General features: G+C 43.3%; 2 protein-coding genes across 2 annotated transcripts; both read left to right on the top strand.

The window, feature by feature from the left end:
* The first annotated feature begins 3,002 nt into the window (after window positions 1-3,002).
* Window positions 3,003-5,012, top strand: ccndx (cyclin Dx). The gene is made up of 4 exons (XM_042087156.1): window positions 3,003-3,391; window positions 3,707-3,922; window positions 4,090-4,410; window positions 4,648-5,012. The coding sequence occupies exons 1-4, from the start codon at window positions 3,176-3,178 to the stop codon at window positions 4,801-4,803; spliced, it is 909 nt and encodes a 302-aa protein (XP_041943090.1). The 5' UTR covers window positions 3,003-3,175; the 3' UTR covers window positions 4,804-5,012.
* Window positions 5,013-5,562: 550 nt separating this feature from the next.
* Window positions 5,563-13,180, top strand: nucb1 (nucleobindin 1). The gene is made up of 13 exons (XM_042087148.1): window positions 5,563-5,730; window positions 6,679-6,808; window positions 6,910-7,017; window positions 7,212-7,344; window positions 7,471-7,574; window positions 8,237-8,422; window positions 8,611-8,701; window positions 8,813-8,871; window positions 9,032-9,124; window positions 9,281-9,370; window positions 9,570-9,743; window positions 10,271-10,394; window positions 11,673-13,180. The coding sequence occupies exons 2-13, from the start codon at window positions 6,683-6,685 to the stop codon at window positions 11,759-11,761; spliced, it is 1,377 nt and encodes a 458-aa protein (XP_041943082.1). The 5' UTR covers window positions 5,563-5,730; window positions 6,679-6,682; the 3' UTR covers window positions 11,762-13,180.
* The last annotated feature ends 3,036 nt before the right edge of the window (window positions 13,181-16,216 follow it).

Here is a 16,216-nt window from a genome sequence, read left to right as displayed (position 1 = left end):
GGTGTCAGTCACCACTACCTCTCTGAACTCAAGAGAGCGCAGCCACTTAGTCTGGGTGTTAAGTGAGTGAACTTACGCACCCCGGTCCCCTGTCCGTCACCCACTGTAAACACCCTCCCTCTCTCTCCTCTAGTGCTGTCCATCCCTCTCTCTCTCTCTCTCTCTCTCTTTCTCTCTCTCAGCAGGTGTCTGAGTGGGGTGAAAGGCATGGTGAATGGGGTCACTGTTCTCCACTGTCCCGGCAAATGAGGTGGAAAATGAGGGGCGGGGATCCACGCCCCTCTCTCATGACTCTGGTGCTGCTCTTTCTGTTGTCTCTCTCTCCATCTCTTTTCTCTCCCTCTCTCTCTCGCTGTCCTCTCTTTCACTCTCACTCTCTCCCTACCCCTCCCTCGCCTTTCACACCGTGTTTGTTTGAATACAGCTGGGACATATGAATTTAGCACGGCACTTAAACAACCTGCCTGACAGTCTGTCACTTGTCCTCCTATAAGTGTGTGCGTGTGTGTCCCGCATCATTCCCCACATACGTTCTGCTGACCTGACCTCAGCTGTCTCCACGAAACCAAGTGAGAAAAAAAACGTAATGAATTTTTCATTCGAGCCCAATCTGTTTTCAGTGTGCCTCAAATGAGGTTTTAATGACCAAACGCAGCCTGATAAGCTTTTGGGTGTCAGAGTGCAATTAGTTCATGTCTCTCAAATACCAAAGCATGTACAGTTTTTCAGAGTACATTCTAGACAGCATCACTGTAGAATGGCAACGTGGTGCAAAATGTTTATCAAAATATGATTGCATATCGAATTGCATGTTGACAAAATAAAAAATGACCTTTTTGTCATGGTTCATCCTCGATCTTTGCTACACTCTACAGGCAATTAGGTAACTTGTCAACTCCTAAATCTGTTCTAGTATATAGAACTGACTAATCAGCTTATAAAGGTCAACAAGGTTATTCAAAAACCAGTGGCTGTTGACAGATGTTATTGCACAGTTGATGTCATTGTTGTGATCTAGACCATGACAGCATGACGACTGGTCACTGATTAAGGATAAGGATATATACTTTTTTGATCCCGTGAGGGAAATTTGGTCTCTGCATTTAACCCAATCGGTGAATTAGTGAAACACAAACAGCACACAGTGAGGTGAAGCACACACTAATCCCGGCGCAGTGAGCTGCCTGCTACAACGGCGGCGCTCGGGGAGCAGTGAGGGGTTAGGTGCCTTGCTCAAGGGCACTTCAGCCACGGCCGGCTGGTCGGGGCTCGAAACGGCAACCCTCCGGTTACAAGTCCAGAGTGCTAACCAGTGGGCCACGGCTGCCACAGGTGCATATAAAATTATAACAAGAGAAGAAAATGTAATGCTTAAACCTAAACTTTTCAAACTTCTACCTATCATATCAAATAATAAACTAAAACAGAGCCCTACATTTTTCCTTCAAAAATCATTTTTGAAAACTCCATCATTACTTATACTATCCAGGGTATAGTCTTGTGGCTGTGCAAGTGTACGTGTACACATATTGTGTCTATGCATCTGAAGTTGTGCTTTATGAAAACATCCTCTCAGTGTATGTGTTTGTGCATTTATGCAGAGTCTGTGTGTGTTAGGCTATTCATGCATTTTCTTTTTAAATGTGTTTGTTGTGTTTACGTGCCCTCTACATGTGCCTGCCGCCTCACCCCTAACTCTCACCTCACCCAACCCCCAACTACTGAGCAGAAGGCAGCGCCTCTGGTGTCTGACACTGATTTGTAAAAGGGAGACAATACGGCTCATTGACCTGGCCGTCTCCACTGTCTGCTGCACATACCACGGCCGGCCCTCCCCTCTGGTGGCACGGCCCTTTAAACAGGAGCAGCAGATTGCCACAGGCTCGGCCAGGAGGCCCCGGGGGACGCCCCCCCCCCCACCCCCCCTCCCCACACACACACACACTCAACCCACCCCCCCCCCCCCCCCCGACGGCAGGCCGATCAGGTTGCATTGACAATGAGATTCTGCACAGGGGAGGGAGGGGACGTTCTCCTTGCGCGAGGGAGCCACGTGAGCTAGTGTGATTTTTTTCGGGAGCCAAAACAAAAGTTACACACTCCTGCCTGGAGGAGATGCATGGGAGGGGGGTGGGGGATTGTCTGACCAGTTGTTTTTGGTGATTTGCCCCATGAGGTTTCTTAGTGGGTCTGTTTTTAAAAGTGTGCAACAGTTGGCATTCTACTACACTGTGTATTTTGTAAAATGATCTACAAAAATCTCTTATTTAAGACTGTGGGTTGTGGACAAAAATAATTCAGGATTTGTTTAACCAAATATTATTAGAATTGAACACAGATTTCATTTGATTTAAAACACATTACCAAAACATAAAACAACACATCTGCCTAATAAGAGATCAGATGGAAACCTGGAGGAGTCCAAAAATAACATGTTTGGGCAACTAACCAAAAAGTGACAAATTGATGGCATATGTATTCATTTCAGAAGGATTCCCATTGTCAACAGCCCTTTACGGCCCAATTGCTATTCATTCTCATTGTCAGAGTTTGAAGATGACCTTTTTCTCTCCTCGCCCCTTTCTTTTCTCTTTCACTGTCGGAGACAAGCTGTTGCCTCGTCCCTCCGGGCTACTCCCTCTCTTGTCTGCATCCCTCTCTCTCCTCCCCTCCTTCACTCTCTGCCTCTCTCTCTCCTCTCTCCACCTGTTGAGCCCATTGTTTAGCGGGCAGCATTGTTGAGCTTTTATTATTTTACTCTTCTCACTTTACACACCCCTCTCCGTCATCTATCCATCCATCCATCCATCCCTCTCTCTTTCGTCACTACTTCACTTTTGTTCAACTGAGCAGTAGTATAAATAGTTGCAGGCTAGAGGAAGAGCGCAGGATTCACAGGAGAAGAGGAGAGAGAGGCGCACACCCACACATGCACACACACACACACACAGGTACATACTTATTCACTTACTCAAAAACTTAACACCACTCTCTTTGGAAAACAACATCTCAAACAGCAACTAATTCAATCCTGCAACGCAAGTCTCCGGTCAGGCATTTTTATTTTTACCTAACCAACACCAGCAAGGACCTTACCAACTCACCCACACTGACATTCTCTTTGAACTGGGACTTAACTTTTTCTGACTCACAAAGCGGCGGCGGAGGCGACAGCATGTCAGTGTCACTGTGGTGCCTGGAGGAAGAGCAGACTCCAGCGGGCCAGACTCCAGCAGTCCTGCGGGCCCCGTGGGACCCCCACGCCTCGGGCCAGAGGGTGATCCAGAGGCTGCTGCAGGCGGAGACCAGGTACCTGCCCTCAGCCCTCTATACCGCACTCATCCAGAGAGAGCCTGAGCGCAGAGAGGAGCTCACCAAATGGGCCATGGAGGTAAAAGCAGCTCTGTTTATTATTATGTTATGTAATTATATATTATTACACATATGTATATATATATATTCTCATGATTCCCAGAAGATTTTCAGTGTTGTTCAGTGTTGTTCAGTTTTTCTCTCTCTGATTTTGATTTGTTAACTCTTCGAGTCACTCATAGGACTCATAAGAATACTTCAGTGACATGCACTGATTTGCTGCTTAAATGGTTTTGTTTTGGATTAACCCCAGTTGTGTTAGGCAAGTTTACAGTATAGTGGAATATACTGTACAGATTTATAACCCTCCATTGTCCTCATCCCTCTCTGGCAGGTTTGCTCTGAGTGTGGCTGTGATGAGGCCGTGTTCCCTCTCTCCGTCTCTCTACTGGACCTCTTCCTGTCCGCTTCTCTGGCCCTGCCTGTCTCACCCTTCTGTCTGACGGCCACCTGCGTTCTGCTAGCCTCCAAACTGACCGAAAGTGACACGGTCACGGCCGACGCACTCTGTGCCTCTGCGGAGTACGAGTTCATGCCCTCGCACTTGCGGGTGAGTGGCTGCTTACTAATGCAGCTCTCTCTCTCTCTCTCTCTCTCTCTCTCTCTCTCTCTCTCTCTCTCACTCATACACAAACACACACACACACACACACACACACACATACAGAAGTATTTGTTGGGAATACTGGTGGTCATGTAAACTTCTGTATACCACAGGAGATGGAACGTATTGTCCTGGCAACACTCAGGTGGGACATCGCTGCGGTAACCCCTCAGGACTTCATGCCACACTTCCTCTCCTCACTTGGTGAGCAGAGAGATGGGGCCCCGGATTCAGGGGATTTTCTGACCACACTGCGGCGCCACAGCGACACACTGGTTGCCATGTGTGTGTGTGACTCCCGTTTCTTGGGAAGCCCTCCCTCACTGGTGGCCGCGGCTGCTGTGAACTCTGCCCTCAGAGGTCTGACCACAGAGAGTCCAGACCAGCTTGGTTACATGGCCGCAACACTAGCTGCACTTTGTCAGACTGACTTGGTAAGTAGCTTCCAGTAGCCTAATTGTCAATTTGTCACAGATCAGACACTAAAGGTAGCCAAATAAATCATAACTTTATTTGTATCATAGCTGTCACATACTGCATATCATTAATCTATGCGATAGATGTGTTGCATGAAACGGAGATATCAAATTAACCATGCATACAGACAAACAAGCAACGAAGATGGTTGAACAAGCATTTGCCTTACAACTTTCCTCTCTTTTACGATACAGGCAGTATTGCAGTACTACAGTGATGTGATAGAGGGCGCTCTCCAAGAGCGCCTGCGAAACCGTGGCCGTCGGGGAGAGACAAAAGGTGAAGAGGACGAAGAGGTCGAGGACGAAAGAGCAAGCACCCCGACAGACCTGCGAGAGATCGATTTTTAATCCGGGAAGACTCATCAAGCAGCAGAAAAATATGCGTATCCATCTCCACGTCCACATCTTTAATGATCAGTGAAACTGATGTAAATTTAAATTAACGTCACATTTGGACTGCTAGCCTCAATGTTGACTTGTCCTGTTATAATTGTTATTTATGTGCTTATAATTTATTACATTTTATTCGTTTGAGTGTTTTCTTTGTGCCATATTTATTGTTTTTCTTGCACTGCCTACCTGTTTTGATTTATTTGTGTTTACATTGTGATATTTAATTGTTTATCATTCCTTATTTATTATTTAAACATGTATTTATTCTTTGTTATTTTAAAATGCGCAAATATATTTATTTTATTCATTCAGGATAACAAATGGTGTGTTTGATGTAAAGTAATCTATTTTTCCAGAATAAAGTGTTTATAATCGAAAAGTGTTCTTTTTTTTTTTTTTTCCCCAACTCAGTTTTATTGAAATAAAGTGAAGTAAAAAGGTATATTAACACAGATAGGCTACCCACAATAGTGAAAAGAAGTGTTCTTTGAACGACGTTATGCACACCACGTGACTTCATAAGCACATCGCCAGAGAAATGTCTAATAAGGGACATCGCCTAGCCTAGTCTGGGATCTAGGTTTTGGAAGGTTGTTCTTTTAGTTTTGGATTTAGAAAAACAATTCTATCATCATCATCACACCTCATCGCCAAAGCATTTATTCATTGGCTTTTATTATGAAAAAGATATTTAGGTCCGTCGCGCACTGAATACGTCAAAAGGAGGCGCAAGCAAGTTGTGTTGTTGGAACCTCAGTGGATGGAAGGTATCGTGTGAGACATACGCACATCCTTAGTTTTACGAACAGGTCTTATTTTAACGTTGAAATCAGTAGCATATTCTTATAAATATCACGGACTACACAACAGGATAATCACACAGTAAGTAAGCATGATGGTATGACGCATGTTCAATTCAAATTGCCACCCCCTCAAATGTCATTTTGATAGTCGCGGCTGAATTGCACAGAGCCTGCCACTTGTCATCTGCTGCCTCAGTTGTCAAACTAGGAACGCGTGCGTGTGTGTGTGTGTGTGTGTGTGTGTGTGTGTGTGTGTGTGTGTGTGTGTGTGTGTGTGTGTGTGTGTGTGTGTGTGTGTGTGTGTGTGTGTGTGTCCTCTGCGAATACTTGACTCACTACTTTGTGGTTTGTTATCGATCGCTTTCCGAGGCAAGAGGCCGTCTCTGGTTGTAGCATCAGTTTGATATTTGGGGTTGGCTTCTAAGTTGTTGACTGAAACATAACCTTGGTCGTGTTTGCTTAGACTTAGTCTTAGCCCCTAACAGGATGCTCCCGTCATAAAATAGGCTACCATTAGGCTACAATGCAGATTTAAGGCAAGCAAAGATGCTTCCAAGGCTTGTCAAGTGAATTGCTATTTAAAAATTTAAAACCGAGTAGGCCTATAAAGATGTCAAAGTCAAAGTCAAAGTCAGCTTTATTGTCAATTTCTTCACATGTTCCAGACATACAAAGAGATCGAAATTACGTTTCTCACTATCCCACGGTGAATACAAGACATATTTTACCAATTTAAGTCCACAGACAAACATAACATTCAAGTAAACAAAAAAGTAAGTAAATAAGAGGGCACATATAATGAAAAAATAAGAGCAGCAAAATTTGGTTGAAATTGTGCATAGACAGTCAATAAAATACTAGTGCAAAGTCAGGCCAATAAAAGCCTGACAATAAAAGATGACCGTACTGACTGAAGAAAGAATAGCCCATTTATGTTTTAGTATTCAAATGTGATGGAGGTCCTGTAGGTTTTGACCCTTGAAAGAAAAGTACTTGTTTGTACTTAAGCCACTTGTTTGTACTTAAGGAGTATGATGACTCCTCACTGGCTGCTGCTGCTGTCCCTCTCGCTGGGGGTGATGGCGGTGCCTATTGACCGCAACCCTAACCAGCAGGAGGTCCATCCCCCTAAGGAAGAGATACCAGAGGAAAATGCGGTAGGTGGCTCTCGACCTCATACCACACTGTGTACCTCAGCATACTGATGTGTTTGTGGTGTCACACATGTTATGAATGACTGATCTCTTCATTTGTACAGGACACAGGGCTGTATTATGACCGGTATCTGAGGGAGGTCATTGAGGTGTTGGAGACAGATCCTCACTTCAGAGAGAAACTGCAGACAGCCAACACTGAAGACATTAAAGTATGGGCTCTCCAGCCTCCCTCACCCCCATCTTGACTCTGTCCCATTTTCTCCTTCTTCTGCCTCATTTTATAAACTTTTCCTTGCTTTGTTTCTTTGTCACACTAAAAATGCTTGTCGTATTGTTCAGGTTTTATTCAGCCTGTGTGTGTTACCCTTTGCTCACTCTTTGATGGTCTTTTTGATAATGCCAGAGTGGGCGTCTGAGTAAAGAACTGGACCTGGTGGGCCACCATGTGAGGACCAGGCTGGATGAACTGAAGAGGCAGGAAGTTTCCCGCCTAAGAATGCTGCTTAAAGCCAAAATGGACAGCACCAACACACAGAGTATGTGTCTGCAATCTGTCTGTCTGTCTACCTGTGGGTGGGTGGGTGGGTGGGTGTGTGTGGGTGTGTAGAAAGAAAATTCCCATAAAGGGATTAATTGATTTTTCTGACCCTGTTTCTAATCAGGTGTGCAAATGGATCATGCCTCACTTCTAAAACAGTTTGAACACTTGGACCCTCACAACCAGAATACATTTGAGGCCAAGGACCTGGAGCTTCTCATCGCTACGGTATGTAAAGAACAGCTACTCATTTCTTTGAAGAGCAAGTTGTTTGGGAAGATATGGTTCCGGATCATAGTGCTAGTGCAGGGGTGTCAAACATAAGGCCCGGGGGCCAGATCAGGCCCGCCAGCAGATTTCATACGGCCCCCAAGATGTTCTGGGTAGGAAGGGGAAATTTGAAAAAAAAAAAGATAGTCTTCAACAATGCGTAATAAGCAATATCTCTATGATGCCTTGATTAAACCTAGCACAACATGGAAGTAGGTTATTTCAAGAGAGAAATAGCGTTAGTAGCACATGATTTGTACTTGTTTGCTTATAAGTGGATATGGAAAAGGAGTATATCAAACAACACTCATACCCATGCAGAAAAATGATAATGACCTTGACAATGACGGCCCTCACGAGGTCTCATTTCAACAAATCTGGCCCACTAGCTAATATGAATGACACCCCAGTGCTAGTGGGATTATTCATTTGCACTGCTGAACATGTGTGATGAGGATCATCCCTAGCATTCCATTCCCTAACTTCTTGGAAGTACTGCAAATGAGTGGTGGCCATCTAAACATCTTTTAGTATATAATTTAGTTATTAAATTAATATTTTAGTAATTAAATTCTAGGTCTTTAGCAAACATATGTCTTGAATATTTGTCTTTGTGGCAGGCCACCAAGGACCTGGAGAACTACGACGTGGAGCGTCACGAGGAGTTCAAGCGTTATGAGATGCTGAAGGAGCATGAGAGGAGGGAGTATCTGAAGGGCTTGGACCAGGAGAAGAGGGAGAAGGAGGAGAAGAGGTTGGAGGAGATGAAGGAGAAACACAGACAGCACCCCAAAGTCAACGCCCCGGTACGAGGGACAAACAATTTACATCAATGCTTATACAGAAGACTATGAGAACTATGACCTCCTTACTTGTGTAAACATTGCTTTGTTTAGTCAAGTTTAGTTTCTATTTGTTTTTTTTGCCCCTCCTTCTTTGTTCTGTTCATTTGTATTCTACCTCATGTTTGATGACTTTAATCCCCCTCTTTCAGGGTAGTGTTGCTCAATTGCGGGAAGTATGGGAGGAAACGGACGGTCTGGATCCACAAGAGTTTAATCCCAAGACCTTCTTCAAACTGCACGGTGCGTTTCTCTGCTGTTCCACACTCCTAAAGACCTCGTCAGTCACATTTCCTAAACTTCCTTTTTACCTTGAGGTTGGCTGAGTATCTGTTTCTGTTCCTCCCTGATCAGACACCAATGGAGATGGCCTGTTGGATGAGCAAGAGCTTGAGGCTCTCTTCACCAAAGAGGTAAGCGAGGATCTAGTCTCCAGTTCAATTGTTTTTCAGGTTCTCTTCAAGTCTCTGAACTTGGTGCAGTCATTATTACATGTAGTATGAGTTGAGGATCCCCACTTATTTGACTTTTATTAATATACTTTTCATGCTTACGCATTGTGTGTCTTTTCAGCTGGAGAAGGTGTATGACCCAAAGAATGAGGAAGATGACATGATGGAGATGGAGGAGGAGAGGCTACGAATGAGAGAGCATGTGATGAAAAATGTAAAGAAAAATGTCTCTGACACACACACACACACACACACATGCACAAAATCCCCATCTCTCTCTTTCATCTACAGACACAACCAAACACACACATTTTGCCGGTCCTGAATCAGTCTGCTCCATCGTTTCATGCTGTCTTCCATAATACTACAGGTGGACCTCAATCATGACCGTGTGGTCAGTCTGGAGGAGTTTCTGAAGTCGACAGAGAAGAAGGAATTTAGCAACCCTAAGGAGTGGGAGGTGAGGAAGCGGTCAGGATGGCTTCTTCATCTTTGCTGTTGTGTGGTTGATTACTTTTAAAATATTCTGCATTTAAACAAAGAGTAAAACACACCAAAAAGCTGCCTACCACTGGTAACAAAACGTATGGAACAAAACAGAAATAGCTTCTTCCCTGTCTTCTTCCCTGACCACTCCTGCTTGTGTTTGTGCCTATCAGACGCTGGACGACACCAAGCCCGTGTACACTGAGGAGGAGCTCCAGCGCTTCGAGGCTGAGCTCCGGGACAAGGAGGCCGAGCTGGGCAGGAAGGCTGAGAGTCTGAGGCAGGAGCAGGAACTGCTGAAGGAGAGGGGCAAAGCACTGGAGGCCCAGAAGAGGGAGTACCAGCAGGTAGCGCTGGACCTGGGTCAAGGCCTCCCTAGAATCCATATACACACCAGTCCAGTCCAGTTTCCCCTGACCAATGTGGATAGTGTAATTTGAAGCCATATTAAGAGTGGGGATAAACGGTCTCCTGAACTCTACAAGAACAGAATTTGTATGGCTGTATGCAGAGGCTGCATTTAGGCTGCATATTTGCATCTTGTGTTTTGTGATTGATCTACTACTCTCCAAGACGTCTGTTAATGATGTTTTACTCAGTTTTGCTAATAGATTTCTTCTATAGCATAATTTGATCATAACAACACAGCGGATGAGATCTCATAAAGCATGGTTTCATTTGCTGTTGCCATGGAGACACGTAAGGATACAGTTGCCTCTCCTGTCCTCATTATAGAAATTCTAATAATGGCAACTGTGTGTGAATGCCACCATGTTAAAGTCTAAGCACATATCAAGCAGAATCTGTTAAGAACTGGCCTGCAGTCTTAAAACAGGATTCATGTTTGTTTGTTTTTTCATTTTTGTTTTTACAGGCCGTTAAGGACATGGCTCAGAGACAGAAACAGCAACAGGAGACGAAGGAGCAACCCCCGTCTGGTCCTAACGGGGAGCTACAGTTTCAGCAGGGACTAAAGAACCTCCAGCAGGATGGGCCAGGTGATGACTGATGGGGAACCAGTATAGACTAGAGTGGGTGGAGAGGGTGCTCCTGGACCTCAGTTGGCAGAGCAGGGTTCTAATGGATTCTATCCACCAATCATGCTGTTGTAGACAGATGCCCTAACAACAGTAGGATCATGCCCAGGAAGCAAACATGCTGATAAAATGTGTATTTTGGCAGCTCTTTGAGTCATATTGGGCAAAGGGGACTCCAAAATGAATGAGTTGAGATTGATAGAATCAGTTGTAAATGGCCAATAGTGTTGATCTGTGTCAAATCTAATGAGGTGTGTTGCTGCACCGTCCAGATTTTGTTCAAATATGATCTACATCATGAATGGGTCCCAAGACCAAGTCCTGTGAATTATTTCTGTTCAAATGTCTTCATATTTTTATCAATCCTTGATATTGTTTCAGTTTTATAGTCTGAAAAACGTTTTATCTAGGAAGCAATGTTTGGGCATTGCTATCTTGAAAAGTATTACTCATAGCCAGTTCAAACTTTGTAGGTTGGAAGACAAACATGTTCTCGGTGTGACTGAACCATTGTATGGCATGCTCATGGATTTTCTGCAAGGGCTTAGATTTGGAAAAAGTACAAAAAGAGACATTAAGGGTATTATAAGCTCATTTTGTACACATTCAATCATTATGTGCTTTCTTAAATACAATATTTTATTGAAGATGTGCCAATATTTGAGTTATCCACATATAATGGTTGTGAAGATGTTCAGGATAAAACAAGGTAGGTTGTGTTTTTTGGTCATTTTCAACTAGGAACATGACAATCTATGTGGAAGTAGCTCAGTGTATTGACATTTAGTGTACAACGTACCAATGTCTATGGTACAACATTGATACCTTGTACATTAAATGTCCATGATGATTAGATGCAGTTCCTCAGGAACAAGAACAAAGAAGCAGAGGTATAACAAGATATGGCCTAGTTTGTCCTTAATCTTCATGTGCATATGCTGAGGATACTTTAAATATTGGCATTTGAAGGAATCCGTGGGAATCTGCACATGAGACCGTATGGAACAGGTATTTCACTAAACCATGCTTTACTAACGCTCTACGCTGAAGGCAATGAAGGGAATTTACCAGATGAAGGTCTAAGACTGAAACGTTGTGTAATTTTAAATAAAAATTAATTGCTTGTGGAATGGTCAGTGTGCGGGACTCCTACGCACCTGCCCGACAAAAGAGGGGTGCAAAAAGCCTTCCTACGTTACACTGAAGGCATAAAATGTTGTTATTTGTCTGTTTTTCCAGTTGGGAAAGTGCCTGTTGAGAACGAGCCAGAGGTCCATAACAATCTCCAAGCCGAGCCGCCACAGAACCTGCCGCGGCACACGTCTTAACGCCGGGCCCATCAGAATCAGAATTAGAATCCGCTCCTTACTGCACATCCGGTATCTCAACAAGAGGGCCCAGCACACGGTCCTAAAGCCCCACCTCTTCAGTCTCCCTCTCCCCACACCATGCCTAATATACTGGCTGCTGCTTTTCCCACATGTCACATGATGTCCAACAGGTTGTAGCTGCTCATGCTTGACCCATAATGTGTCTGTAGCATAAAACATAAAGCTCCCTGCACTTATTTTGGGTTGGGTCTTACCTGCATTTGTTTTGGGTGAGCTATTCAAATGACGTAATACCTCAACACAGTGTCTTATGGGTGTCAGCGTCTGCATGACATAACAGCTTACAGTGTGTGTGTGTGTGTGGTTTGATGCCCCGCCCCCCTTCCCCCATACCATCTTCTGTTCCTCTTGCTATCGGTTAGCATAGGCTACTTTGGCCTTATGGTCTGCATGATGTAGCACTACCTGCACATTCCCCAAAAGGCATTTGTGGGCAAACTGTCTCTTTACTGACTGCTGTGAGTACAGTGGCTTGAGCTGTTTAGCAGTTTAATCACAATGTCCTTGAGATTTCCTTTGCTATGTGTTGAATGTACTGTAAAGGCATTTTTTTTTTTATCATAAACTGTGTGTGTGAGTGTGTGGAGGTTTAAGATTTACAAGAGGATATATACAAAATACTTTTAGTTAAGTGACTTAAGCATGTTATTTTGTTCACATGCTTCTTTTAGTTGTGTGCCTGTTTTTTGATTTGTAGTGAAATGGGCCTGTCTGCAAAGGAGTGAACTAACTTACGGAAACTTTTGAAACAATCAGGAGATGTGGCGATAGGTTTCAAATAGCCAACCAGGTGAAATAACAAAATAAAAAAAAAATTACTTTCAGCAATAAAACAAAATAAATGCATAGTCAGTCTTGGGTTTATTTGGCCCATATGGTCTGCTGTCAACAGTAAACAGTTAATTGTTCTGTTAGTTTTTGTATTACCCAGAAGGCTTCTGGTGGGATTTGAAATTCTTTGAATGTATTGGAGCTTGCAGTGCTAGATCCAAGCATAGTGTTTCCTCATGGGAAATATACATTATCCATTTGAAGCCCAACCAACAGGATTTGAGCCTGGTATTGTTCAGCCTATCACCCATTTGTCCTGATGATTTCATTAGTTTTTTTTCCCTGTACTGTTTATTTTGAGTTTTTTTTTTATTGTCATGGCTCCAAGCATAAGGTAAACAGTGAAATGTCAATGGCATTAAGGTTGTGAGACAAATGCCATTTTCTTTAAGCCTGGGATTTTCGCTGAGCAGACATCCAGATATCTGACAAGTGGTAGCAGTGCTTTTTAAATCCACCTCAATGGAGAGTTCTTGTCCTGTGGTTTATTTGTAAAGTATAATAAAGATCTCTAATGGGATACAATGTGGCGTGGTCTGGTGCTTATTCACTTCTAGGTGAAAGTGTGAGCAGCTTGCTTTTGTTGGAGTACCGCACTGCCTGCCTTGACTTGCCTATTCACGTGTGAATGTACACGTTTTCCGGTGCACTGTGCACATACCTCTTCTCACAACTGCAGGATGACCTTTGACCTGTCTGCTCAAAGGGTAAATATTTGGAATGTTCTGGGCTTAATTCCCATGTGTGCATTTTAAAATAATTGACTTTTCTGTCCACGCCTTGCATCCTAGGTGTTGCCACCTTCTTTTGAGTTGTCTCTTCTCCTTTTTGTGGTAATGGCCATCTGTGCCGTAGTGTGAGCATTTGCTCACACTTGTTCTCATGATGCACATTCCAGTGCATTTGACTGACACATTCTCTCTGACCCTCGAAACCCCCGTGACTCCACCTCTCCGGGTGTGAGCCCAGCTGTCACCTGTCAGCCTCTCTAGTGATGCTGACACTGTGTTTGTGTGTGTCTGTGTGTGAGTATACAGGTTTCTTTTGATCAGTTTGCTGCTGAATTTTCCATTTTGAACCAAATCCACCATGAAGATGCACCAATCAAAACTATGTGTGCGAGAAAATGCGATATCAATGCGATATTTTGCAGGAAACATTAAAAAGAAAGGCACATGTACAGAATGAAACAAAAACCTGTGTCGTTGCAGATGGATGGAATATATACTAAAGTGGAGATAATTCACTGTGGAAAGGCCTTGGTTTGGTGAAGAGGATGCAGTGGAGTGTGTGAAAAGGATGACTGTCTAAATCCTTCACGTGGCTGTGTGGGCTCGATGATGAATCATCCGCTCTTTGTAGTGTGTGTGTGTGTGTGTGTTAGAGAGAGAGAGTGTGTCTGCTCTTGAATTGTAGCTGACCCTCCCAACTGCGCTTATCCTACATGCCTGCATCCGTCTGTTTGCTCTGACTCTGTCTGGCTGTTTGATGGGTTTCTGTTGTCTTTGTCTTTAGTGTGTCATGTTGGTTCCTTCTCTGGAGGTGTTCAGCACATATTCAGGGTTAAAATGCTGTCCATAGATCAATAAATCTCATCAGGTTTGTGTGTGTGTGTGTGTCACAATGTGCTCATGTGTGAGGGACAGCTCCACTGTATTCTGTGAGAATATCATCCTATGCATAAACTATATAACCTTCTGCCAACGCAGCAGCATTTGGCTTCAAACTGGATGAACACAATTCACAGTGGCATTTCAGTAAGGATTCAACTCTGCCCTTTGGTCATCGGATGACACTGTACTCTTCTGCACAGTGTATGCTGTATTCATTCTTTGTATTCTCAAGAATATGTTCATCACTGCCACTTGGTTTCCCAAACGCATGCTCAGAGTGCATTGTGCAACATCATCACTATCCCAATTAAAAGACTGAAAGGGGCTGAAATTAGGGCATGCTGCAATACACGTTTGAGACACCAGAGTGCGCCATTGGCAGCAAAATCTGGCGTCAGCAAAATATCAGCGTGCCATCACGATTCCACTGCTGTGTGCAGAGGTGTCTTGCACGCTTCATCTCGTGCAACTTACACAACAAACTGTCACCCACCCTACTTGGATGTAACAACCCAAAACACGCTTTTGCAGCACAAAGTTTTAATACACCTCATACTTCCCATGCTAATAAAGGCATAAATAAAACATCCATTTGCAAGCGCTGTTTGGGGTTCTGAATTGTAGGTCAACTCACAGTGATTTAGGAGGACTTTGCAGATCTACTGCTGCTGAGAGTCATGTGTCCTTCTGTCATCCCTCAAATCTCAGTAATAGCCTAAATAATGTTATTCTCATTCATTCATTGTGTGTGTGTGTGTGTACTTGAATTTTGTGTCACAAATCTCACACATGTCATTTTGCTGTGGGCAGGTTCACTGATTGCGCTGAAGCCATGCCCCAATCAAGGTAAAGTTGTTCTCTAAACCAGCTGATTATAATTAGCACAGGGTTTTTGGGGGTCTAGGGTTTGTAGGTTGAGATAATTAAGTTCTATTATTTTGAGCCTGATATAAGTTTATGAAAATGTATGCTTTCTTGTTTTTCATTCCTACCTTTCATCTGTAGGCTAAATGACTTTGGGTGGGTACACATGCCTTTTTTATGGCGGGTTTTGTATGCACGTCATTAGGATAACACCTCTGAGGGGGTGTTCCCATTTATATAATGTTTCTACCGTGCAAAATGTTATTTCACTATGTTTATACATGGGTTAGGTCACTGCACATCCAATAAGTGCCCTTAACGACCCACAGCTCATCAGTCTCCATAGGTTAACATGGCAAAACTCGATCCCCTCAAGATCTTTCTTAAACTGCTTTTCCATGTCCCACCCCCTTAAATTGTAATATAAACAGACATCATGGACAGGGCAAGTGAAACTGAAAAAAACAGAGACGTTTAAGTAGTGATTTTTCTTGAAAAATCAACATTAAATACAATAGAACAATATTTAGTTATTTTTATAACTGAATGTAAGAACATTCCAGATACAGTGATGACCTCATAAGAGGGAGTCCAGCAAAGTTGAGCATAGGGGAAAATGGGTTTTAACTGCATTTTCTTTTACACTGATAAGGCCAAAAATTACCTTTATGACATACCAGTGGTTCATAAGCATGAGCCTGACTGGCAGGGACAAAGTAAAGACAAATATACAAAATGTAGGTAAATCATGGCCATCAGTGAGAAATTGATTAGGGGTGTGAGTAGGATTGGATCACTATATTAGTATGTATCATGGCTTCAAAATGGCAGTTGTGTCATTTTCCATCACATAGGCTTTCATATACAACAAGTTAAGTAGAATCTGTAAGCACATTAATAGTCTGTCTATAGCTAACAGTTGATATGGATATATAAAGAGCAAATGTGTGGTAGCCCATATACAATGGTTTTATAGACAGGTCTCTAAAGCAGGAAGCATTATGCCCATGGTTGGCTGAACACAGACTAATGAGTTGCTCACTGATTCTACTTAGTGTACACTATAATGGCCTATATGTGATGG

Source organism: Alosa sapidissima, chromosome 3 (genome assembly GCF_018492685.1).
Source record: "Alosa sapidissima isolate fAloSap1 chromosome 3, fAloSap1.pri, whole genome shotgun sequence".
Lineage (NCBI taxonomy): Eukaryota > Metazoa > Chordata > Actinopteri > Clupeiformes > Clupeidae > Alosa > Alosa sapidissima.
Note: the sequence above shows the minus strand (reverse complement) of the source record. Positions and strands in the feature narration are given on the sequence as shown.

Excerpts from the sequence above, each read along its gene's own strand:
- ccndx (XM_042087156.1), top strand. The coding sequence starts at position 3,176 with ATGTCAGTGTCACTGTGGTGCCTGGAGGAAGAGCAGACTCCAGCGGGC. Across the intron at positions 3,392-3,706 it reads TCACCAAATGGGCCATGGAG|GTTTGCTCTGAGTGTGGCTG; the intron begins GTAAAAGCAGCT and ends CCTCTCTGGCAG. Across the intron at positions 4,411-4,647 it reads CACTTTGTCAGACTGACTTG|GCAGTATTGCAGTACTACAG; the intron begins GTAAGTAGCTTC and ends TTTACGATACAG.
- nucb1 (XM_042087148.1), top strand. The coding sequence starts at position 6,683 with ATGATGACTCCTCACTGGCTGCTGCTGCTGTCCCTCTCGCTGGGGGTG. Across the intron at positions 8,702-8,812 it reads GACCTTCTTCAAACTGCACG|ACACCAATGGAGATGGCCTG; the intron begins GTGCGTTTCTCT and ends CTCCCTGATCAG. Across the intron at positions 10,395-11,672 it reads CCTCCAGCAGGATGGGCCAG|TTGGGAAAGTGCCTGTTGAG; the intron begins GTGATGACTGAT and ends CTGTTTTTCCAG.